The sequence below is a fragment of the Ruditapes philippinarum genome, unplaced genomic scaffold (assembly GCF_026571515.1).
Source record: "Ruditapes philippinarum isolate M1 unplaced genomic scaffold, ASM2657151v2 ctg1703_1_1_1_1, whole genome shotgun sequence".
Taxonomy (NCBI): domain Eukaryota; kingdom Metazoa; phylum Mollusca; class Bivalvia; order Venerida; family Veneridae; genus Ruditapes; species Ruditapes philippinarum.
The window spans coordinates 117,857-143,073 of record NW_026866780.1 but is presented as its reverse complement, the minus strand read 5'-3'; the positions used below and the strand labels follow the sequence as shown (position 1 = coordinate 143,073).

The 25,217-nt window shown below is 31.2% G+C and overlaps 2 protein-coding genes across 4 annotated transcripts; one reads left to right on the top strand and one right to left on the bottom strand.

Moving 5' to 3' along the window:
• Window positions 1-306: 306 nt before the first annotated feature.
• Window positions 307-14,631, bottom strand: LOC132733693 (uncharacterized; the record flags this gene model as incomplete). Its single annotated transcript, XM_060720356.1, is given in 4 exon segments — window positions 307-323; window positions 437-451; window positions 12,493-12,560; window positions 14,329-14,631. Coding segments are annotated over 4 exon segments (254 nt in total), but the record flags the coding sequence as incomplete, so codon positions are not given.
• A 124-nt stretch (window positions 14,632-14,755) lies between these two features.
• Window positions 14,756-24,424, top strand: LOC132733692 (ELMO domain-containing protein 2-like). Of its 3 annotated transcripts, none has more exons than XM_060720354.1 (8): window positions 14,756-14,898; window positions 16,935-17,135; window positions 17,535-17,661; window positions 18,237-18,366; window positions 18,542-18,675; window positions 18,928-18,996; window positions 19,797-19,930; window positions 21,182-24,424. In XM_060720354.1, the coding sequence occupies exons 2-8, from the start codon at window positions 16,982-16,984 to the stop codon at window positions 21,343-21,345; spliced, it is 912 nt and encodes a 303-aa protein (XP_060576337.1). In that variant the 5' UTR covers window positions 14,756-14,898; window positions 16,935-16,981; the 3' UTR covers window positions 21,346-24,424. The 3 variants fall into 3 exon arrangements, with proteins under 3 accessions (XP_060576337.1, XP_060576336.1, XP_060576338.1); XM_060720353.1 differs by having other exon boundaries at window positions 14,843-14,975; XM_060720355.1 differs by having other exon boundaries at window positions 14,879-14,988.
• Window positions 24,425-25,217: the final 793 nt, after the last annotated feature.

The window sequence follows — 25,217 nt, the reverse complement described above, 5'->3', positions numbered from 1 at the left end:
TTTGATACTATTTCATAAACCTTATTAATATATAGCTTGCCCCGTGCTTCACTTTGATCGATCAATTTTATAACTACCCGTATATTAATCATTGTAAAACTTGCCCAGCTTAACTATTGATGCTATTCATTAAACCTATATATCATATAAGCTTGCCCTGATTCAATTTGATTCTAATATTATAAATTACCCTTTATATTTCATCTATAAACTTGCCAGCATAACTATTTGTAACTATCATCAACACACCTATATAATCATTAAGCTTGCCTGCTTCCTGGACTTGATATCTATGTAACTTACCCAATATAATCATTATAAACCTGCAGCATTAACTATTGATACTATCAAAACCATATATAATTATTTATAAGGACTTGCCTGCTTTCAATTGATGTAATATCTATATCTTACCCATATATATTCATTTATAAACTTGCCCAGCTTTAACCTGAAAATAGAAATAAAAAATCTGTTTATAGAAGTCATACATTTTTTTTACAATCATAAAATGATTGTATAATACAATGTGCAGTCAACATACCGGTAATTATAATAATGGTATTGCTTTATTAAGTTTTCATTGTAATGTATACACTTTAACATCAACATCACAAATTGATGTGATTCCTATACTTATATATTGTTGCAGAATAGTACACATAATTACATCTTTAAATGTTTCTGCAATAAGGAATACTATTGTTAAATGATCTATTTCAAGTGATTGATTGATCTCTATTAAAGTCGACATATGGCTTTCAGGAAGTAACACAAACTTTGACCTTCATTTACTTAGTTGTTTAAAAGAAAACAGTGACCTTGACTGTGGTAAAATTATTTCTCCTGCGCAACTAACAGGCTCAAGTTTTAGAGTCACTACATTGGGTTCAGGACCTGTTCATCATATGAAATAAGTACTTCAGTTTTCTTGATTACAAAAAATTGGTCAACAATGTTGAACAAAACAAAGTTAACAGAATCTTGTTTTTCACTTTCAATCAATTTTAAATAGATGATTATAGTTTTTAACTTTAATCTTTTACTTAACAATGTTGTATTACCCAACAACACCTTACACCAGAACAAACTTACCGAGCTATAACAGTTTTGCACTATGTGAAAGACAACTATCTGTAGCTAGATCAATTTTCCTAATTAAATAACACTTAAATGACTATTTCTCACCAATCCCACACGATTTGACAATCAGCTATGTACTCAATTGTTCCCAATCTTTTACCTCACTTTCTTTGTGCTGACTTACTTCCTATACATTACTTTGATTCAATAAAATTTTAGGTAAAATGTTCTCCATGGTAAATTGATATAGGTCATTTGGCAATGTTCCAGCTTTACTGGCTGGAGGGGAAGACCTCAGGTGCCTTTTTGCAATCAGGCATGAACGGGAACCTGAGGAAGAACCACCGTTTGAATTCATTATTTAAGACAACCAAATAATGTATAAGGCAATATTGTCGCACTAAACAAGTTTGTTACACTCCCTGTACCTAAAACTGTTTATCTTTTTAAATTTAATTTGACATCATGTTAAGACTTTTAGACTACTGGAGGAAACTCTGTAAATGATTTCAGTAGGCCCTGAATTAGAACAGTCATAAAGTAAGGCCCTGATTAGAACAGTCATAAAGTAGGCCCTGAATAGTAACAGATCATAAGTAGGCCGCTTGATAGAACAGTCATAAGTTAGGCCTGCATTAGAAAACAGTCATAAATTAGGACCCTAAATAAAACAGTGATAAGTGGGGGTCTAAATAGAAAAGTTGGGCCCAGATAGACTTTACTCGCCCTTGATAGCTTCCCACGGACAGAGCTGATGTTAAATACTACAAAATAACTTATATTAAACACGACTTCAATTTGTAAACAGGAAAATTTTTACATTGCTTCAATGCCAGGTGATACTTAAATAATTCTAAAACAGAATAGGAAATCCATCTACTTATTGCATTTGTTGAATCATTTTAGAATGAAACAGTAAACAATCGCATGTTCTCTTTCAAGATAATCAACAAGCCCAGTAAAACCTGGATTCAAACATCTCAGGAAAATATTCATTTGTAAATTAACTAACAGTTTGACAATTTATGACAACTCTCTGGTGCTAAACTTGACATTTTTAATGAAATTACCTGTATTTTTATAATAGGGACAACCTATTAGTGGTTCTAGCTAGGAGCTAAATGGATTTACCAAATAAATAATTAAATTATTTCTTTCTTTACATCTTTTTACACCCTTAAATTTGGACGTATGGGATTGCCATTAGCTTTATTTTTATACACTAACAACTTTAACTAGTCCACTTAACTACCCTGATTTGTAAGAGGCAGCACATACAGCTGTCAACTAACGCCCTTGTTTGTAAGGAGGTCTCACTATCTGGAGCAAACATTAACAGTTTTTTGTCAACATTACTACACTTGACTTTGTGATGGAGAATTTTCCCTATCTGGAGCAACACTACAAACTAGTATCCTAGTCATCAAACTACCTTATTTGTAATATCTGACTTCCTAAACGCCACCACAACTTTGTCACATAAACGTAACCCTTTGATTTGTAAGGATTATATCAATATCTGGAAGCCAACATACAGCCTAGTCACACTTAACTGCCCTTGCTTTGTAAGGAGATCTCACTATCTGAAACCAACACAACAGTCTAGTCACACTTAACTGCCCTTGATTTGTAACGAGATCTGACTTTCTGGAGACAACACTACAGCCTTATCACACTAAACTGCCCTTGATTTGTAAGGAGATCTGACTTTCTGGAGACAACACAACAGCCTTTTCAAACTTAACTGCCCTTGATTTGTAAGGAGATCTCACTATCTGAAACCAACACAACAGGCTTGTCTTACTCAACTACCCTTGATTTGTAAAAAAGATCTGACTATCTGAAGCCAATTAGACTACAGACATTTCTGATAAGACTTTTCTATACAAGGCCTTTTCGGATTTCCTAGATTATAATGAACTTAAATACGAATATGTGATATAATCAGACATATACAAAATAATTCCCATCCTACTCACTTTTAATTGCCACAGATTCTTCTTTAGCTTCAACTTTAAAGATGTTAATATATACTAACTGTATCAAAAATCTGGGTAAAAACCAGAAAACAAACAACCAGTTGTATGGCATATACATCAAAACATTTCAATATGGAATATTGTAACTATATGACACCATCTATAAATATACAGTTAATTGGTTGAATTTACTGACTGATTAATAGACTTTAACTTTGGTCAATTTGTTTTGGTAGAAAACTCTTTTTAACAATGAAATGAAACATTCAAAGATAATTTGATGTCCATCTTGCAAACCTTTAATACTAAACTAATCTACATCTGACATTAATTTTCCAATGAGAAATACCATTTACACTTGAATTATGTTATTGCATCATTATATATAATTCACAATAATGCAGTTTCTACAGCTACATTGTATAGGTGTTATGGTCGCTAAATATGATGTTCAGACAATGCCAATAGTAATATGAACTTGTAATATGAACTTGTGTGATTGATCAAAGCCCTATTGTCAGAAAAAAAAAATTACAGTAACAATGAATAAAAAATGTAATGTACTCTGCTGAACAGGTGAATGACTGCAGATAATGTTACAAATTGTTCTTTTAAACATTCAATAACTGGGAATGTAAAAAACAGAAATATTCTTTCTTTGTTGAAATTTCAGGAATCAATAAAATATCTAAATTAAACAATAGAACTTTCATTTTTAATGTTCAGAACAAATGAGCAGAATAAATATTTGTCAGTATCTAAAGTGAAGGACAAATTGTTTTTGTCTTTTTCTTTCTTTTTTTCGATACCTAAAATCATCTGCAGTTGCAAGTCTGCACAACATATCAAATTTAAATATTTAATTTGAATACCGTTAAATCTAGCCTCAACAAATAGATATCAACTTTCAACAAGCCTTTATCTATGTACATCATGTTCTGGCCATTATCTTATACACTTAAAGTACCAGGAAATGTAAGATAAAATTTACTTCAGCTTATCACACACAATATCTTGTATATTTCATAATCTTCTAGGTTATTTATATTATAAACTTTTTCCCATTACATTGCTGGGTTATAATCACATCTATAATTTAATGAACATATGCAATCTTTATTCACTGTTGGGGAGTAAAATCACTAAATTTTAAGCAAGTGTTGAACCACAAACCTTATTATACAAGCTAGTAAGATAGCTTCTTCATACGAAACACAAAGTCTCTGCAGGATTTAAACCCACATCAGTGATTTAAATTATTTATATACCTAAATCACTCTGCAATTACTTTCCTTATAAACAATACAACAGTTATTTTCCTAAAATTATAAGACATTTATTTTCTTTTTTCTAGAAGTTGTTTACAAGTTTCAAGTAGGTATCTATAAAAACAAAAAACAAAAACAACAGTTTTTCTTACATCATCTGTTTCAGTAAGGCAACATCCACATAAACATTCCGGTTGAGGAACTGTCACTATTTCAACAGATTCAACTAAACTCCAAACACATCCAATATATATAACATTGCTGAAAACTTTCACTAAAAACACCGAGAAAACAACACTAATATTCATTATGACTGTTGCAATTTTACTAATAACAACTTCAGGAAGTGTGCAATTTACATTTGCCCTGTGCCCGTTAATTTCAATGACAACAAACTTTGAGAATTTAATAACCAATAATAGATTAAATTCTGCTGCGGGCCAACTCAACTGAGTAAGTCAATGTTAATTTACCAATACATATAGACAAATTTGTTGACAAACCTGCTATCTTATAATCTAGGAATAATTGAAGGTATGTGTGCGTCAAATAAGTTATAATAAGGGCAAACTTTTTTTAATATTTCCTCAAAACACATAGAACATTTTGTATAATGTAGTGTCATATCAGTCCACTTCAAATTATTATAATAACTGTTTAATATTTCACGCTCTTTCTTCAAAACAGCCTCTATCTCTTTTTACAGCAGCTTTTACTAACTTGTTAATAATATACATTTACAGCTTTTTTCTTGCATTATCAAATTTACAACTTAATATATCCAATTATCAAATTCACAGCAGTTTGTTTTTCTTGATAACAAAGTTTTGAATTTTTCTTCATAAACCACTGTTTAACTGACACACTGTTCTACAACCGTTTTTGTCCATCAAGCAATTTTCATCTTTCTATGATTTAATTTAAATTTGTTCCCTCTTCTTAAACTTGCAACTCTGACTATCTTCATCAAATCAAAAATAAAAGTGCATGTAATCCTGACTTCAACATTTTCACTAGTCATCACCTTAGCGAGTGCAGTAAAGGAATAAGTCCTTCTAAATTTAATATGAGTTAATCAATTTTTGCACTAAGGTGACAATATAACAAATTTACATTTTTGGCTCCATGGAAATTTAGACAAAACTGTCAACATCCTTATCTTAACATTTTGATATTAAAATTACTACATTTTTAAATTGAAAACAGGACATGTTCATTACACAAATTTGGTGGGATTAAGATTTAACAAGCTATATGAATTTATGGTGCTGTAAAGAAGTGTATTAGAAACATTTTAATTGCTTAACCCTTTACATAATTATAATGGTATCTTTTTTGATGTAGAAAGTATCAACATTATTTTGTCACTATTTGTACTCACAACTGCTTGTAAAAAGCAAGTAAACAATTTAAACTTGCATATGTATATTCAGATATATATTAACATCACAATATGTTACAACTGCAAGCTATAGCTGTACTTATTACTGGCTATCAAATATTTCAACAAGAGATGATAAAGAACACTTCAGATATCATAAAATACTGCACATTTAATGACTTCAAAAGATAGTAAACATTTGAAGACGAGTTTATAAAATGCATAAGATGTATAATATAAAATGAAAAAGATTTTAAGAGTTAAGAATTGATTGTGACATACAGCTTGTACACACTTGTCTGTCTTCTTTTTTTAACAATAATCTTACTGCATGCGTAAAACTGTACCGTGTAACCTTAGATTAAGCAATCTTTGAAGAATTTTCAAGGACAAATAGTGGTTTTAGCTTCTTCTACAATCATCTGTTACATGTAATGATTTATATTGAGATATATTTAATTTTTGACACCCCACCCCACAAAACAATACTAAACACAAGCATTCTTATTTCATATGCTAGTTTCAGTTTTATAACTCCAGGTCACTGCTCCTCTTTGATCTGGAATAAGTCATTGATTCTATTCAAATCAATAAACAATAAGCTGCATTAACCTTACTTATTTAAAGCAACACAATATCATGCATCGGTTTGTTCTCTATAAGGAAGGATGTTTTCTGTTGAAAAACAAAATACATGAAGTGAAAGTTAAACACAATAGCATAAGTAATCATCAGACTCATTGTAAACTTAGTTCAATATTAACTCTCTAAACTATAGTATTTATTACTAGCAGAATACAGCCAAGCAACAGAGACAAACCTCATCTAATGTGCAATCTGACCTTACTCTGTATAAATCTAGCCTGCTGAGGCTAAGCTCAACAAACGTATAACGTCACCTTACTCTATATAAATCTAGCCTGCTGAGGCTAAGCTCAACAAACGCACAACGTCACCTTACTCTATATAAATCTAGCCTGCTGAGGCTAAGCTCAACAAACGTACAACGTCAACTTACTCTATATAAATCTAGCCTGCTGAGGCTAAGCTCAACAAACGCACAACACCACCTTACTCTGTATCAATCTAGCCTGCTGAGGCTAAGCTCAACAAACGTACAACGTCACCTTACTCTGTTTAAATCTAGCCTGCTGAGGCTAAGCTCAACAAACGTACAACTTCACCTTACTCTATATAAATCCAGCATACTAAGGATAACCTCAAAAATGAGCAATGTGTCCTTTCTCTTTATTAAACAAGACTTCTGAGGCTAACCACAACAATTGTACAACCTGACCTTACTCTATATTAAACCAGGCCACTGAGGCTAAGCTTAACAAATGTGCAAAGTGAACTTACTCTAAATAAATCCAGCCCACTGAGGCTAAGCTTAACAAATGTGCAAAGTTACCATACTCTATATTAAACCAGGCCACTGAGGCTAAGCTCAACAAACATGCAAAGTGACCATACTCTATATAAATCCAACCTACCGAGGCTAAGCTGAACAAATGTGCAATGTGACCTTACTCTATATTAAACCCGGCCACTGAAGTTATACTCAACAAATGTGCAATCTCACCTTACTCTATATAAATCCAACCTACTGAAGCTAACCTCAACAAATGTGAAAATGTGACCTTACTCTATATAAATCCAGTCTACTGGGGCTAACCTCCACAAATCTGCAATCTGTCTTTCTGACCTTACTCTATATAAATCCAGCCTACTGGGGCTAACCTCAACAAATATGTAATGTGACCTTACTCTATATAAATCCAGCCTACTGGGGCTAACCTCCACAAATGTGTAATCTGTCTTTCTGACCTTACTCTATATAAATCCAGCCTACTGGGGCTAACCTTAACAAATGTGCAATGTGACCTTACTCTATATAAATCCAGCCTAATGGGGCTAACCTCAACAAATGTGCAATCTGTCTTTCTGACCTTACACTATATAAATCTAGCCTACTGGGGCTAACCTCAACAAATGTAAGCTGACCTTACTCTATATAAATCCAGCCTACTGAGGCTAAGCTTAACAAATGTGCAATGTCACCTTAGTCTACATAAATCCAGCCTTCTGAGGCTACCCTCAACAAATGTGAAATGTGACCTTACTCTATATATAAAGCCAGGCTATTGAGGCTAGCTCAACAAATGTGCAATCTGTCCTTACTTTATATAAATCCAGCCTTAACTGAGGCTAGCCTCAACCAATGTGCTACCTGAACTTACTCTATATTGAACCAGGCTACTGAGGCTAGTGCTTTGACAGTCCCTGTATCATGAGTAATCAACATACTTAATAGTACTAATGTAAGGCATTTTCAAAATTTGAAAAATATATTTATTGACACTTTAAACCTGAACAACCATTTTAAGGTAGGAAAGAGGTCAGTCTTAAGTTATACTCCAGCCGCTCATCTCATACCCTATTGTTCTGGTTAACTAAATGATGAAGACTTGAGTATATACTCAAAAGACAGGATTTGTACCATTAGGAACAATTATAACCAGTATTGTTCTATCCTTCCTATGTTTGCTATTAGTATTTCTATGAATCAACCTGGAAGAAATTGATTATTTTTATATAGACTCTATATTTCTAAAAAAATTTAGTACAGATTTAGTTAAATGCATCCAGCTATATTGTGACTGTGCATGATATTGTAGTTGTTGGGCCTATGTAATTGGGAATGTCTTCCAAAAACCATTTTGTTTTTGCCATAAACTTTCATGCCATTATTTTCACCTTGCTACCACAAGATATGGCAAAAATGAGATTATTGAGTTTACAGTCACCTCAGTACAGGAAATTGATGGATCTTTAACAAAACTTTATAGGCTAAGTACTGCATGTCACAGTATGTTGCCATGACAACAATACAGTTCAACAGTGCAATGATAAGAGAAACAACAGGGTGTTGATACAACAGCAGAGAAGTCATAACTCATAAGTCAATCATTGCAACAGTTATAGTCATACAGTATGAGATACAAGTTTCATAATTCAATACCCAAAATTACAGTACAATATTTTTTTCACATGTACCGGTATGTTCAGGATTGCTGTACTCTGTGCTGCACATGAGAAGTGATTACATAATTTTTCTGTAGTCCTAAGACAATGTTTCATTTTTTTGACTTAGTGTTGATAAAGTTGATATTGACAATTCAATTCTTTTCCAGAAATGTTTCAATATATTGAGATCAATCTTAGTGAATCTAGCAGTAAATAGGCAATAACTCTAAGGTACTTTAACAGTATAACAATTGCTCAATTAATGCAACATTTCTATAACAGTGTAAAACCTTGTACAAGGTAACAATTTCAAAATCATGCTAAATTTATGTTTCTATCCTTGATAAAATAACAATAAATGTATGTCACATAATACTATAAATATCACGCTTAAACCATTGTTTTTATTAAAGACTTTATCTTCCTCTTTTTACAATTCAATGAAAGTGCTTGGAAGTAAAATCATCATTTGATCGTGTTATTGACTTAATTACATGTCAGTGTATCAGCAAAATTTAAATTTAAGAAGTCAAGCATTTGATCTGCACCATATACCAGTTAAAATTACACAAGCATTCCTATAAATGTGTTTTATTGTTAACTCTCATTCCTCACAACATCAGACCAATATTAAACGTTTTAAGAATACATGTATTTGAAATGGTGGCTTACTGAACTATTTTTATGAAATTGATTGATTATTGATTGAATATTAATTTAATGGAATATAAATCACTATTTTCCATCATGATGTACAAGCAAGCTATATTCAACTCCACTTATAACCAACTCATTTATAACGAACTATCATTAATAGCAAACTAAATCTGAATCCCCGACCTATTCCTTCTTTATTTTATATAAAATCTCATTGTTTAAGATGTACATGTACTAGCTTATTACAAATTTTCGGCAATAGAGAACCATTTTTTCAAGTCCCAAAAAGGCAAAAAACATGTAAATTTCCTTGGTTAAAACAAAGTGTTGTAAGTCTACTGTTACAATTGAAATATTGGGATGCACTCGATTAAAGATCAGAACATAAATACCGCTATCCAATAATTATTCAATCAAGTGTTATGGCTTCAGGGAATAAAGATTTTGGTAAAATGTTCTCACAAAATATTGCAATACAATTGCTTCCCCAGTATTTAAACTTTGTAACATTACAGTTATAAAATGGCAACAACATCAAAAACTGGAATAAAACGAAAGGTGATTTCTTTGTCTTTGAATTTTTAGTGCCATAGATGCTGTTTGAAAATTTTTAGGAGATCCAAAATAACTGATTTTTTTTGCATGTTACTTTTATAGAAAGTGCCTAAATGAATGTGTTCATGAAGTTCAACCTTTTGTTTGAATTAAATACATGTATACAATAATACATTATGCACATTAACTGTGAAACTTTCATCTGCAATAAATTAAATACATGTACATAATATATTGTTCAACAAATTGCCCAGAATAAAATTACCGCTTCCGTAAAATACAGATTACAGGTCACCGTAATTGGTGACTAGTGACAGGTATGGCTTTTTCCACCCAAACAAAGCAGTTGTTACTACTTCGCTTTTAGCTCACTTTAGATATAACGATGATATTTTAATGTCCCATTGAGTTCGTTATAAGCGGAGGTTGACTGTATATTAAAATACCCTTCATAAGAAGATGTATTAGCAATTTTATAACTAACCCTAATTGACTGAAATATAAATTAATGATTATTAATATTCAAAGGGCAAGTACAAAATATTCAAACAATTTTTTTCTCCTTTTGAATGCAAAGCATAAAGCAGTCATTAGACTTTTTCTTGACAAAATATAAACATTTTTATAGCTTTCTTTTCATTTCAGTGAGATTGCCTCGCTATAAAACTACAATGTAAAGTAATAGAAGAGCCTTAGTTAGTTACAAAACTTTATCTTAACAAACAGACTTCCTGGTCAATCTATTTCCAGTAAATTGGAATCTCATGTTAATCAGTTTTATTGATTTGAAAACCTTCTCAAGTAATAACGGCCCTCATTAATTCATACACAACAATCAGAGTGGAAATTCCTACAATTTACATTTTGTTCGTTTTCAGAAACAGATCTAAGTAAATTACAGCTTCCTTTTCTTTTTTTAAACAAAACCAGGGACAATGAAAATAAAATAATTTCAGAAGAAATATAAAAGGCCAGCCACTTTTTTTTTCTAAACATAATCTTAATTACTGGAATATGGGCATGTATTACCAAGGAGGCCTACAATTTTATAACCATCAAATTAAGTGAAGTTTCTTTGATGTTTATCAAAGTTGAGAGCAACAATGTTTTCTATTCTTTCTGAATGGACATGTCTGTGAGAGGCAGACCAAGACAAAGATGTGAAACTAAAAGCATTGATCTTATTGCTGAACTAGCCTTTGGAACTCCCAACGTCCACGTTACTGAACACAATGTAAAAACAAAATTCTCAATATAACTTGTGTGGCAATGGCAGTGTGTAAATATATACACGTGTGTATATTGTTGGATGAACATCTGTTTTCTTACATTAATAATAATTATTATAATGTCTGAATTCCAGAAAAAACTGCGAAGACAACTGTTACAAGAAATACTATTTTAATATAAAAATCATTATTTATTCACCATTTATAAAGTACATGTATTCTACAACATGACACTCAAATTTCTAACTTTTAATAATTTATAATGTACATGTAACAGTACATAAACAAAAGAAAAAATTGCCAAAACAAGAAAATTATATATATTTAACAAAATGAGATTAATTGAGTTTTCTCAATATTAAAAATCTTGCTTTATTTCCATGAAAAAATGAATGCAGGTCGAGTGTTGTTTAAAGTGAGCAAAGCTTATCAAGTTAGCGGTTCCTGCTCATTATGATTATCATCCTTGTAATGGTAGTCTAAATGAAGAGAACAGTAATTATTGTGCTTACACAAGAAATGTATACATGATTGATGAGAAAAATAATTACTATGCCTATTGATATAAAACTGCTTATTTGCTATTTCATAAATGGTTACAATGACCTTGACCTTTCAAACAAAATAGATGTATGACCTCAACCTTTAAAACAAAAAAGATGTAACAGATAGAACACAACAAGATGCTAGCACATTATAAGTTTCAATGTCATACTTTAAAATATTACTATAAACAAAGTTTTGATAAAAAAAATATTTTTGACCTTTTGAGCCAACAATTTAAACATGACTCTGTATTTACATATAAAATTTGAGGTTCATAGGTCAATGCATATTAATTTAAATCAGTGGCCAGTTTTAATAATTTTTTAATATTACAGGTCCTAGTGACCTTGATATTTGACCTGAAAATGGATGTAAAAGGTAGAACTCAGCAAGGTGCATTCACATAACAAGTTTAAAGTTCCAAGGTCCGTGCACTTTAATGTAATGGCCAAATGGACTCAAGGTGCATTCCCAAGTTACAATGTGACAGCATTGTTAGTATTGATGTCAATGACTATAAATGAAAACTTTTACAAAAAAGGTTATCCAACAACAAATGGGTCATGACAATAGCTCTGCTTTTTCTTTGAAAAGTAGAGCTAAAATTCATAATATTTCATACCAGTTTCATGACTTACGCATCATCTTAACACTAAACATGACATACATCTATAGATATAAATGGGGCTAATGATTTGATGTGAAGAAAGAAGATATAAATTTTTTAACTTATCTAAGTAAAGAAATTTAAATGACAGACTTCTTACCTCAATTGGAATTCCTGAACTAACATCCCCTACTATATATGTTAAATGTTTGTCTGTCTGTATGAAAGCTGAAAGTAAAAAAATAGAATACCATTAAGTCTTGTATACTTATTCATGTAATTCCCACAAAACTTTGATTTTTATGTTTCAAATAGTTTCTTTTATTATATATACAAGTCATCTTAAATTAAGACAATCTTAACAATCATAATAAATTATTTTGTTTTTTCTTTAATTAACTTTATTTACCAAAAACTACTTGTGAGTTATTTCTGTTTTAATTGGATGGTGAGAAAAGTGTTCAATTTAAAACAAATTTATTAGGAATGAAAATAACATTTAAAAAAACTGTAATGTACTGTTGATACTTGTATTTGAAGATGATTATGATAATTTTCATATATGTATTATACACAATATGTGCTACATAATCTAGAAAAAACGCTACATAATTTGGGATACAGTTCAGTGATTTTTTCACTGTATTTTACAGCCGAATAAAGGCTGTTTCCCCTAGCCCAAAATAGGTATATTTTCCCCTAAAAATGCTAATATTTTCCCCTAAAATGCCTTGTGCTCTTCCTTACCAGAACCATGACTTAACAGCATCTGACTTATATCATCTAGAAGACAGAAATCTGTCCCTATATATAGCCTCTGCTATGTACCATGCATGTTAAATTGAATTGATATTAATTTTTTTTATAAAATGTGTGGGTAAATTCCATTTTCAGTTGTTGGAATTTGATTTCAGGTTTTCCCCCTTTTCTGATTTATCACGCGATATTTTCCCCTTCGGAAAAGCACAGGTTGTTTTGAAAATTGGGAAAAAATCACTGCAGTTAAAGTATTGTTCAATTTCTTCAATACCATTTAAATTTTATTTTTTTACGCATAGATCTGCTATTGTTAATTTATTTTTCTCGATTGATTTCTGGAAACAAGTGCGTTGTAAACAGTAGTTTTGCTATGATTAGCGGAATATCCATTTAGATAAATCATCACATTAGAGATTAAATTAACAAAAATTGGCTTACAAAATAATCTGAAACACTCAAAATACTTTGATGATAGGTTAAACAGCACATATTCATTCATATCTATTTAACATAACAAAATATCTGCATATACTTAAAGGAAAGATCTGGTTTGTATGTCACGGTTCAGAACTGTCTAATATATAGAGGGAAGATGTGTAAGCGGCCAGGTAGCTCGGTCAGTAAAGCCAAGGAACAGTATTCCAAGGTTCCCAGGTTTGAGTCCTGGTCAGACTGCACATTTTGCTCACCCTGTGACATTTACATTGAAAATTGTATACTTGTTATTAAGTCATATAAGCTTTCTGCATCATAGATAGCACCAATTTTCATATTAAATCTTGCACAACTGATGTTAGTTACTGTTCCAGCATGGAATTTTTTAATGATCTTTATGACTTTAAAAAAGACAAGTGTTCATAATCAAAATAATATGTTAACCTTTTAAATATCTACATATAGATCTATATCACTTAAACTTTAAAAGTACCAAAACCTGGAAAACATCTGTTTACAGCACCTGTTTCTAAGGTATGACACATAACCATGCATAATAAACAAATAATAAAATGTGAATTAAAATGTATATTCATGCTAAAACTTGCTATCTTAGATTTCAAATAAAATTGTTCAATGCATTTTATTTAAACTACATTTTTTTAAATAAATCTCTACTGTTTAATATATCAGGTCATACTTTCGTGAAAATCTAGCACAAATTATGACAGAAAATAACAAAAATACGATGCCTGTTATTTTCAAATATTTCCAATTATGTGAGCTAAAAACATTTCCTCACCTTGGTTGTGACTTTCTACTGTTTCCAGACTGTGACATATTTGACATAGGGTTTGAAAGAATAGGAATAAAATAGTAAAATGTTTTGACATTTCTTTTCTCTTTATCCGCGCCATGCTGTCTTTTTTATATTTACAAACAAAACGAATTTTCATATACGAAATTCCTTATATCTGCTCATATAAACATAATTCTAAATTATTTTTATCATATAATAGCACTCAGTTACTTTCGATGACGCTCTAAAATTCAAGAAACATTCTTAAATTATTATAAATTTCTACGAATATGCGACTTTATTAAAGGTCAGGAAACAAAATATCACTGTTACAAAGGATTCTATTGGCTGAATGGTTTCTAATGTCCTCCTGACCTATATTTATACATTACGGAAGGAAAGGCTTCAAAGCATTTAATGCATCCTATTATGACAGAAAGTTCGTTTGGTTTTTGGACTTAATGATATAAGCTCCGATGTAATAGCACCACCATTCAAATTTGTGATCAGAAGTCAATATTTTGTCTCTGGTTTCTGTGGAAACGCTGACCAATCAAAACACGCCATGTATCTGTAAATATTATTATGATTACCATTTTATTAACACGTTGTGGAAACTACATCATTAATTACAATTGAGAAAGAAAGCTGTAAGTTTTAAAGGTCTCAGCTGTATTTTTTTTATAAGTGTCACTCTTAATGAAATTTAATTTAAAGTCTTTTTTGTTTTTAAGTCATGCTCAAGTTTAAAAAAAAAAACAAAAAAAACCCCAATAATATGATGGTGAGAAACAAATGACAGACTATTCTCACCCTTAGGCTTAGTTTCCGTTCCTCACCGGTCACCCTGACCGGTTCTCTCCAGGCTTAGTTTCCGTTCCTCACCCTGAACAGTTCTCTCCCAAATCGTTTCCTACCCTAACAGTTCCACCCCCGCAACAGTTCTGCCCAAAATTTGTTGACAGTTTTTCTCAAAAAAGATTTTTATTTTTTTTGTACAAATGTGTTTTACTATTACTATTTTTAACATGATAACAAGTGGTTAAAAGGAACAATAGAGAGGACAATAGAGTAGCCACATAATTACTGTCCTTAACAGAATTATGGCCCTTTGTTGATTTTTAGTTTTCAACTTGTGGCACATGTAGTCCAAAAAATATTTGACCTAGAGTCATAAGATTGACAGAACAGTGGTGTGTGGGGGCATCCGTGTCCTATGGACACATTTCTAGTTTTTTTTCTGGGGTGAGGTCAGAGGTAACTTTTGTACTACTACTCCATTCAAGTCTTTGTATTTTGGATAAACAACCTTTTTGATTGGTTGTTTCATCAGTTATGTTAAAGGTCATTTTAAGATTACTACTCCAAACTGTTTTTTGGTTCGGTTTTGGCGCCATTTGGTTACAGTTTTTGTCAAGACATATACACAGACAGTTGTTTATTCAAATTTGACAACATTTAAATAAATAATGAAATTGGTCACTTATTTAATTTTGACAGCAAAAAATCTTTGGTTTATTGGAATACTAGACCAATTACCCGTTTCTATTGGAAATCAATAATTTCTTGTTCTGAATTTAATTAAAAAAGTACAAAATTTGCAAAGTTAAAAATTCAAATCCAAATGTCTTCAAAACTCTATAAAACAAACTTTTACTCGAATTTTCAATTTTGGAATACCACTCGTTTAAGATTTTTTTTTTAAGATTTGTTTTACAGAGAGTTTAAGCCACTCAGTGTTTATAAACCTGTTGTCAAACCACACTTGTGATAGACCACATTTGATTAAAATAGTTTTGAAACTAAAAAAACTTGGAATATTCTTTTTAAGCAAATTATCACTTAAACCAGCTGTTGAGAGTAGTGAGTTCTTATAGACAAGGATTTACAATTTATTATTCTATATTTCTACATTCATGTATGTATTATTAACACCATCGTTATTACATGATTTTGACCAGAATGATATTATCCTTCCTTCAATGTCAATAGATAGGCATACATCCGGTTTCTCCATATACAAAATAATTTGTTGTTGACTTCTTTAACCTTAGAATAAGTTTTAAAACCTTAATTGTACCACCTCAATAATGTCAATATTACCAAATCCCAAAATTTCAACACTGCACACTAAAATTGGCTTGATTGTTTTGTAAAATAGCTCAATTTGTAAATCTATCAGAAGATTGAGACTATCAAACTTTTTTTTATTTTATAAGATTAAGAATAAAATGGGAAGGAACAGTCTGCACATGTGCAACAGTCAGGGAGCAAACATCAGGGGAGGAACTGGAAAGGAGTACTGGTCAAAGTTACCATATTAATCAATAATGACCCAAGTCTTTTTAATTGTTTTATTTAAATTGAATGTTCCTTTAAATTAACACAATTAGTCTATAGACAGACAACCATAGCCTAAAATTTTGACATCCAAATATTAACAATTCAATACAAAAGTCCCCTACCAGTAAGAGCAGCACAAGAAGTATGTCAGCAACATTTTGAAGGGTCATAGCCATTCATACTGCTATCTTGTCATATTTCAAATTTCATAAAATTTCAGTACTTTTGGAAAAATTAAGCATCTAGCATACAGACATTAATTTCAGTAAATTAAAAAGATCAGCATATATTAAACTTGGCAAAGAGTATTCCAATGTTGCAAGCATTATGGGCTAGTTTGGTTGCTACACTGTATGTCTACCTAAGACCAATGTTCAAGTGGATTATCCGCAGGGTGACTGGTAAATGTGAACTCCTTCGTATAACATATCAGTACCCTAAGGGAGCTGCAAGGACCAAATATGTAGGTATGTATTTATGATATAATGCATTCCATTTCACTTTGCAACATAGGTTTAGGGGCAGTGCATTACAGTGTAATGCAGTACAAAATATATTAATAGTATTGCATAAAACATATGCATGAAACATCAATGCTTGAAGCAGATTCATTATAAAGAAGTATTGTATAAAATAACAGATGGGGAAACCAAGTTTGTAAGCCTTATTAGACTGTCATAGATTTCCTACATACACTATTAATTACAAGGTTGAATTAATTTTAGGGTTATATAAATGTTCGGGTTGTTTCTAAGATGTGTTGCTGGAAGTTTTATGAACACACATACATGTGATATATAGGAACATGACTGTGTGTTATCATTTGAATTTGTTCTGATACAGACAGTTGCTTGTTTTTGTTGTAGAATACAGTTTAAGGCATTCCAGTCAAAATGAGCTGAAGAGACTTGTAAAAGAGACTGACACAAACATAGAGGCAGCAGTTGTCTTGGTAATGAAAACAAAAATGATATTGCCAGAAGTACATTCACAGTAAGTCTTGGTAGTAAATTGGATTATTAAGTCATGTACACCAAAACCTATTTTATAGAGACCTTAATTACATGATGGATGCTAGATACATTTCTGAAGTGGATAAAGAACTCTATATACATCTTACTCTTCATAAGCAAGCAAGACTTTAGTCAGACCAAGAGAGAGAGAGCCAGGTTGCACCCAAAACACGCTTTATTGTATCCCCAAGCTGCCATAAAAACAAACATATTTTCCCTCATGATAACAATTTATGACACAGAAAATTTTTTTTCTCTTTTCTTTTTGAAAAATTGAAATATTCATTTTTAACTCATCACCTAAATCCCTACTTTCAGGCAAGTCATTAAAGTAGCTAGGATAATAATAGTGTATTTCAATAAATTCTGGTAAAAGTTAATGATAAAATATGGAGAAAAAAAACATTATTTTAAATGGCTTTGTCAAATTTATGATAGACTGAACAAGTTACTAGTTATTCTTTTTCATTTTGGAAATTTATCACTTTGGTTATACAAAAGTAAGTAAAGTATAATGATAAATCAGCAATTGAAATGAGGATTTTATTGTTTTAGATTTGAGCATGTATTTCGACAATGTTTGACCCAGATAAATGGATATATAAGATTACAGCATACAGTGGAAACTATAAGACAGGTGAAATATTCCAGTGAAAATTCTGACCACGAAGATAAACTGATGAAGGTAAATTATTGATGATTCTAATTTAAACATTTACATATCTATTTAGGTTGTTAAAGACTTAGTGCCTTTGATGTTTTTTGTTTTCGTTTTTTTGACAGTTACATCAACATGTCATTGCTTCATTTTAACTGTAGATGCCTAACTTACATTATATAAAGATGTTTAATTTTTGTAGCTATGGACTGTACTAACAGATGGTGAGAAGTTAACATCAAGAACTAGTTCACAGTGGTCTCAGCTTGGTTTCCAAGGTAACGATCCTCAAACAGACTTCCGTGGCATGGGACAGCTTGGTCTGGATCAACTTCTGTAAGAAATGATTTAATTATACAGATCATTTATTGAACAGCCTTTAAATTATACTTTAAAGGAACTCTCTGACGTATTAAAAAAATTATAATCATATTACTCATTACTGTAACATGGAGAATTAGACTGTCTTGTCACATAAATCTAACCGCTAGTTTTGTCATCTAGTAAGTCTTTATTGTCGGGTTTTCCTGTAATTCATTCAACTATGGATAACAGTTCTCTGAATGTGCTGAATATTTCACATTTCAGATATTTTGCTACAAAGTATACAGCTGAAGCAAGATCTATGCTTTCAAAATCTCACAATCAATATTTCGGGTAAGTTTCATGCATGACAAAGTTGTTAAATGTGATAAAATATTTAATAATTTTACTTCACTTTATTACATTCTGATGTTGATGTTTGTAGCAATCAGTTTGTATTCATAAACATGTAGTGTGAAAAAAATTATATGTTCTTTAAAAGAGGTACACATGTAGTCTGTCAATTAAACACTCTAAGCAAAAAAATGGTATTAATGTGATATGATTACATGCTCATTGGAGAATAACTCTAAACTCTCACCACACTAAATATCTTAAATGGACTGGTCCATCTTTCAATCTGGACAAAACCACTTGTCTTTCTTAGAGAAAATTTAAAAATATGTAAACTAAATAGCAAATTGTAGATCGTGGTGGTGTTGGTAGTTTTTACTCCAGATCACTACAGTAAGCCACATGGAATTTACCAGAGCACAGTTCATCTACCGCATCATTCCTGGGCAGACTGTCAAGCAGTTTACCAGTACTAGTTGCCTTCACTTTCACAAGAAACTGAAACTTATGTACATGCCAGAGCAGAGCAGAATGACCATGAAAGTGACCTGCACCATCTGGGAATCGAACCTGGGTCGCCTAATTCACAGTCCAACGCTCTACTCATTGAGCTTACCGACAGCATGATCAGATGGCACAGAGGTACTTGCTGATCTTGATCTGTACTGGTCCTATGGGTCTAACCATTTGTGACCAGCAGGGTGAAGGAGGTAAACAGTACTTGTCACCTGTAATTTGTTTAATTCTATAATATATCAAGGAGAGGGGAAATACAAGTGTATTCTTTGTATGTATTTCAGGTATTCGTTTGCAATAGTAGGTATAAACCTAACAGAGCTTGTTTATACATTATTGAGATATGGTAATCTCCGGACCCATTTCTATAACAGTAAAACTGCTAAACCTACTCTAGAAGACTTTCATGAAGTTTATTGTAAGTATATCATTATGATCAGTACATAGTTTGTTGATGAATGTTAAATATAAACGATCAGTTCTGGAAGGAAGATAGAAAATTATTTCATCTATCTTTCAAGGCCCAACATAGTTTCCTGCTTGTGCTTGAAATTACTGAGAACCAGTTTCCTTGTTAATGTGTAGTGTTGTGGACAACCATACTTGTGTGTAAGGTTGTTAAATACATTATGAGTATTACATGCATATTACACTATAGTAATAAGTTGACACTACACTTTAACTATATTTCATGCCATGTTGAGTGTATTTTGGGCTGAATGCCTAATAATGCAATAAATACATCATAGTAACATGTAATGTGGATGAAGCAGGGTGGGGGGTGGTTTATATTGGAATTATTTTGTTTTGAGTGTAGGACAAAAGCCCTCCCAGACAAAAGCCCTCCTGTCCAAAAATGACAAAGCAGACAAAAGCCCTCCTGTGAAAATGACAGGGCATTTTTGGACGGGAGGGCTTTTGTCCGTGTCACTTTGTCCTATCCTATATGTTAAGTCTGGATTGTTTTTCTTTAATTCTTTAATATAAACTTTTGAACCAGTTTAGGAATTACTTTTAGCTTTAAATAAATGTGGAAGGTCACAAATGTGCTATAATGGCCATTGGAGCTTCATATTCTTCATTTGCATTTTGACAAAGTAAAGCCCCTTTCTTTAATTTGTATTTTTTGAATATCTCTAATGAATTAATAAAGGTATTAACTTGAACCTACCAAGGACATTAATAATATCATTCTTGGAGAGTTCTACTTGTTGTAAGAAATGTCACCATATGACCATATATGTGTCAGAGCCCCTTCCAAACTAACTAACAAACAAATTAAGCACCAATTCCTCCATCATAGAAAGAATAGAATTACTTTTATTACCAATCAAGGGTCATATTAAATGACATATAAATTACAATAATGAGATCAAATAAAGATGTTAAAGAAAATAAGACTTGATTTGTATTATAGCAGTAATAATGAACTGAGAAATATAACAAATCATCTGTTGCTATCTATTTTATAATTTTAGGTCATTTTCTTACAATTTCATCCTGATTTTTCTTTTGTGTCAATTAGTTAGTTTAAAATGAATGTTTGTTTGATAAATTAAAAATTGTATGTTGATAATTGATCATGAAATATTTAATAATTATACATGTATGTTTAAGTTTTTGGCAGTAGATAGAATATACTATTGAAGCTGTATATCATATATTACAGGCTATGTGTTCTATAACTTTGATTCATTCTGGTTTGCTGAGAAACCCAAGGACATTATGGAGTTTGGCAGACTACGGGAAAAATATCGCAAGAAATTGGTGGCAAAATTACGTGAAAAGGATACAATTTTTACAGCAGACTTCCAGAACAAGCAGAATTCTTGATCTTACATCAACTTGTTTATGCAAAAATATGTGATTTATCTTAGTTTTATTTATGCCGGTACTTCAATTTTTAGCTCGACTATACGAAGTATATGGAGAGCTGTCCTACTCGCCCCGGCGTCGGCGTCCGCGTCCATATTTCAGATTAAAGTTTTGGTGCAGTAAAATATTTTTCACTATAACTTTGTCATTTCTTAAGGTATCAACTTCAAACTTCAAATATATGTTCCTTATCATCAACCACATCTTATGTGACAAGGTTCATAACTCTAGCACCAATATTTTCAGATTTATCTCCCCTTGAACTTAGAATTTTCCTTAAAAAATACTATTTTTTACTGTAACTTATTTATTTCTTAAGGGATCACCCTCATACTTCAAATATATGTACCTTATCATCATCCCCATCTTATGTGACAAGGTTCATAACTCTAGCACCAATATTTTCAGATTTATCTCCCCTTGAACTTAGAATTTTCCTTAAAAAATACTATTTTTTACTGTAACTTATTTATTTCTTATTTATTTCTTAGTGGATCACCATCATACTTCAAATATATGTACATTATCATCATCCCCATCTTATGTGACAAGGTTCATAACTCTAGCACCAATATTTTCAGATTTATCTCCCCTTGAACTTAGAATTTTCCTTAAAAAACATTATTTTTTACTGTAACTGATTTATTTCTAAAGGGATCAACTTCATACTTCAAATATATGTACCTTATCACCATCCATATCTTATGTGACAAGGTTCATAACTCTAGCACCAATATTGCAAGAATTATCTCCCCATCAACTTAGATTTTTTTACTAGAAAAATGTTATTTTTTACTATAACTTTTTTAGTTTTAAAGGTATCTACCTCAAACTTCAAATACTTATTTCTTATCATCAATTACATTTAATGTGACAATGTTCGTAACTCTTGAATCAATATTTACAGATTTATCTAACTTTGAACTTAGGATTTTCTTTAAGAAATATTATAACTTATTTACTTTTTAAGGTATCTACTTCAAACTTCAAATATATATTTCTTATCATAACACACATGTTGTGTGACAAGGTTCATAACTCTAGCGTGACTATTTCTAGAATTATTTCCCCTTGATCTTGGAATTTATGTTAACAAATTTTATTTTTTTACTATAACTTAATACATTATTATACATAATTGATTTTTCTTTCATAGTTTTGTCCTCCTTACTGCGTCCAGTATTTTATTAGTCGAGCTTGGCTGTCTCCTGTGACAGCTCTTGTTGTATGTACTGTGATGCACATTTATCACATACCAATGCCCTTTTTGCGACTCGGTAAAAATGGTATTGCACGGCCGTGCATATATTTTGATGTGACGTCATTTGCGTAAGATAAATATAAACATAAGATGCGCTAAATATTAGCGTTACTCTATAGGCGTGCGTGTCAATGAAAAATGTTTTTTTTTCACTTCAAACAGTCTATATTTTTAGTATGTGATAAACAGAATATAAAATTTGTGTAAGTTCATAACTGAATTTATTGAACTTTTTAATAAAATAATAGATCTATTATGCTCGCCAGAGGCTCGCATAATATAATTTTATTCAACTCGTTATTAAACTTACACTCATTCAATATCCTCTATATATATCACACTATGGTGTATGGAAGGTTATTTCATTGATCATTTTATCATACATTAGTTTATTTATGAACATCTGTGATTAGTTACAAATGTTTAACTTGAACTTGTTAAAAGAAGTTATTTTAAAGAGGGTGTTTCTCTTACTGTTGTCAATGACAAATATATGAAAATATTTTCCTATGAATATCTAGATTTAATGAATGGAGTATATTTTATAGATTATACATGTATCAGTCAGTATATCAGATTTACCTGCTATATCACATTAGTTTCAGCAAAATTTTGCTTTGAAATAAATAAGTTTTCTTAATACAGACAAATAAATAGCCAAATTTCCTTCAAAATGCAAACCTTTTGCACTATATATTTCATAACTGCATTTCTGCACAGTTCATGATAATTATAAATGTACTGTTTATGGTATAACTACATATTTAATCACATTTCTACTCTGTTTATGACATACCAACAGCCTAACTTGCCCAAGCGATCACATGTACTAAGCAACTTTTGACTTACATGACCACTTTCTCTTTGTATCTTTAATGTGTTAAGCCAATAGCTCAAGGCACCAGCTATCTAATTAGTCTTTTCATCAAGCATCCATTTTTACCTGTCATGTCTATAGTCTTTGTTTTTTTATAGAACGCTACCTTATGCGATTACAAGATTCAACATCCAAAGTACAATGTATGTGTGAAAACCTTAAATTCCCAAACTTCTAGCATATGCAAATGAAGTTAAGTATGATGTGTGATGTGTATTATCCAATAAAATCGGTAAAGCAAAGCAACGCTCTGCCCCTTCTGTGATGATACATATGATGCTTTGTTGATACTTACACATGTATATAGTGTTGAAAAACTCCTATTTCAAAGGAAAGATATCAATATTAAATTTTTACGTTTTTTCATGCTTAAAAGACCATCGTATTGAAAGAACTTTTTTTTGTGTTTCCCTTGCTTGGTCGCTTAATACAAGTTTGACTGTACATTGTTGTAACACAAGTATACTGTTCATGACATCACTACACTGTAAATGGCATAAATACATTGTTTATTTCCATTGATTGTACATCTCCACATGCTTGCTATGTAATATTGATAACACTTATCCCTCGAGTTGCCTCAATTTTAATTAACTAAATTTCCTTACAGTTTTATTTCAACCATTCATTTTTATCCTGGACTTTATATTTCATTACATGTAATGGTTAATGTGTTTGTAATACTTTTCAGTTTTCAAGCCTTTATAAATGAGAGTTTACAAAAATTATTGATATCTTAATTGTGAAAAAAAAAATTCAACTTTTCAAACTATGTTACACAAAATGCTTGATTACTGCCATTGAATTGATCAGCTGAATTATTGTTATAATAACATATTGTTCTATTGTACTATTCATGTTTAAATACTTGAGAAAAGTAAAGAATTTAGTTTCAAGTAGTATATGTGTTGTTTGAATGTCTTATACATTTCTTTAAAATGCTGCTATCTTTCCAAGAGAATTATTACAATACTTTAAAGTAAACCGGCATTACTGATTTCATGCTACCTGCATTGTTCACTACATGTATTACATTTGTACATTGATAGAATCCTATATGGCCCTAACCTGTCTTATCCAAAATTATCAGAGTAGATCATTACAATAAGAATTCACCAAAACATGTTTGTTAAAAATAGAACACATGTCAGTGTTTGTGGTGAAATTTAGTGTAATTTAAATAAAAGGCAAGAGTAGGAATCTGTCAGTAAGGCTTTATCACAGAATCTTTAGCCAGTCATCTTCCTATTCAACCTACAATCTGACTTTTATCATTTACATTTGGTAAATAACTTGCTAACTAATCAAGTCTAACCATTGAAAAATTTCCACCAGTAGTTATTCATTCACAACAAAAAGCTTATGATGTCCTGTGATTTCTCATATACGACCTGTTGCTAGACAATGTCTTTATTTTAAAAATCCAGTCGTCATTATGTCATTTTTAGGGGTTACGGTATCCTAGTTCAATACCACATGCAAAACTTTTTACTTAAGTTTCAAGATTGTATTATAGTACATTTCAAATATCGCGCCTTGAATGCTCTAATGCAAACAAAGCAAGAAAGTTAATTTTACATAATAGGTTAGAGCAATATCATTACACAATTTGAGAAAGATGTATATTCTGACTTTGGACAGGAATATTGAAAGTATTTTATGCACCTACTAATAAGGTAGGGTATAGATTTG

Excerpts from the sequence above, each read along its gene's own strand:
- LOC132733692 (XM_060720354.1), top strand. The coding sequence starts at position 16,982 with ATGTTGCAAGCATTATGGGCTAGTTTGGTTGCTACACTGTATGTCTAC. Across the intron at positions 17,662-18,236 it reads TTGCCAGAAGTACATTCACA|ATTTGAGCATGTATTTCGAC; the intron begins GTAAGTCTTGGT and ends TTATTGTTTTAG. Across the intron at positions 18,997-19,796 it reads TCTCACAATCAATATTTCGG|GTATTCGTTTGCAATAGTAG; the intron begins GTAAGTTTCATG and ends TATGTATTTCAG.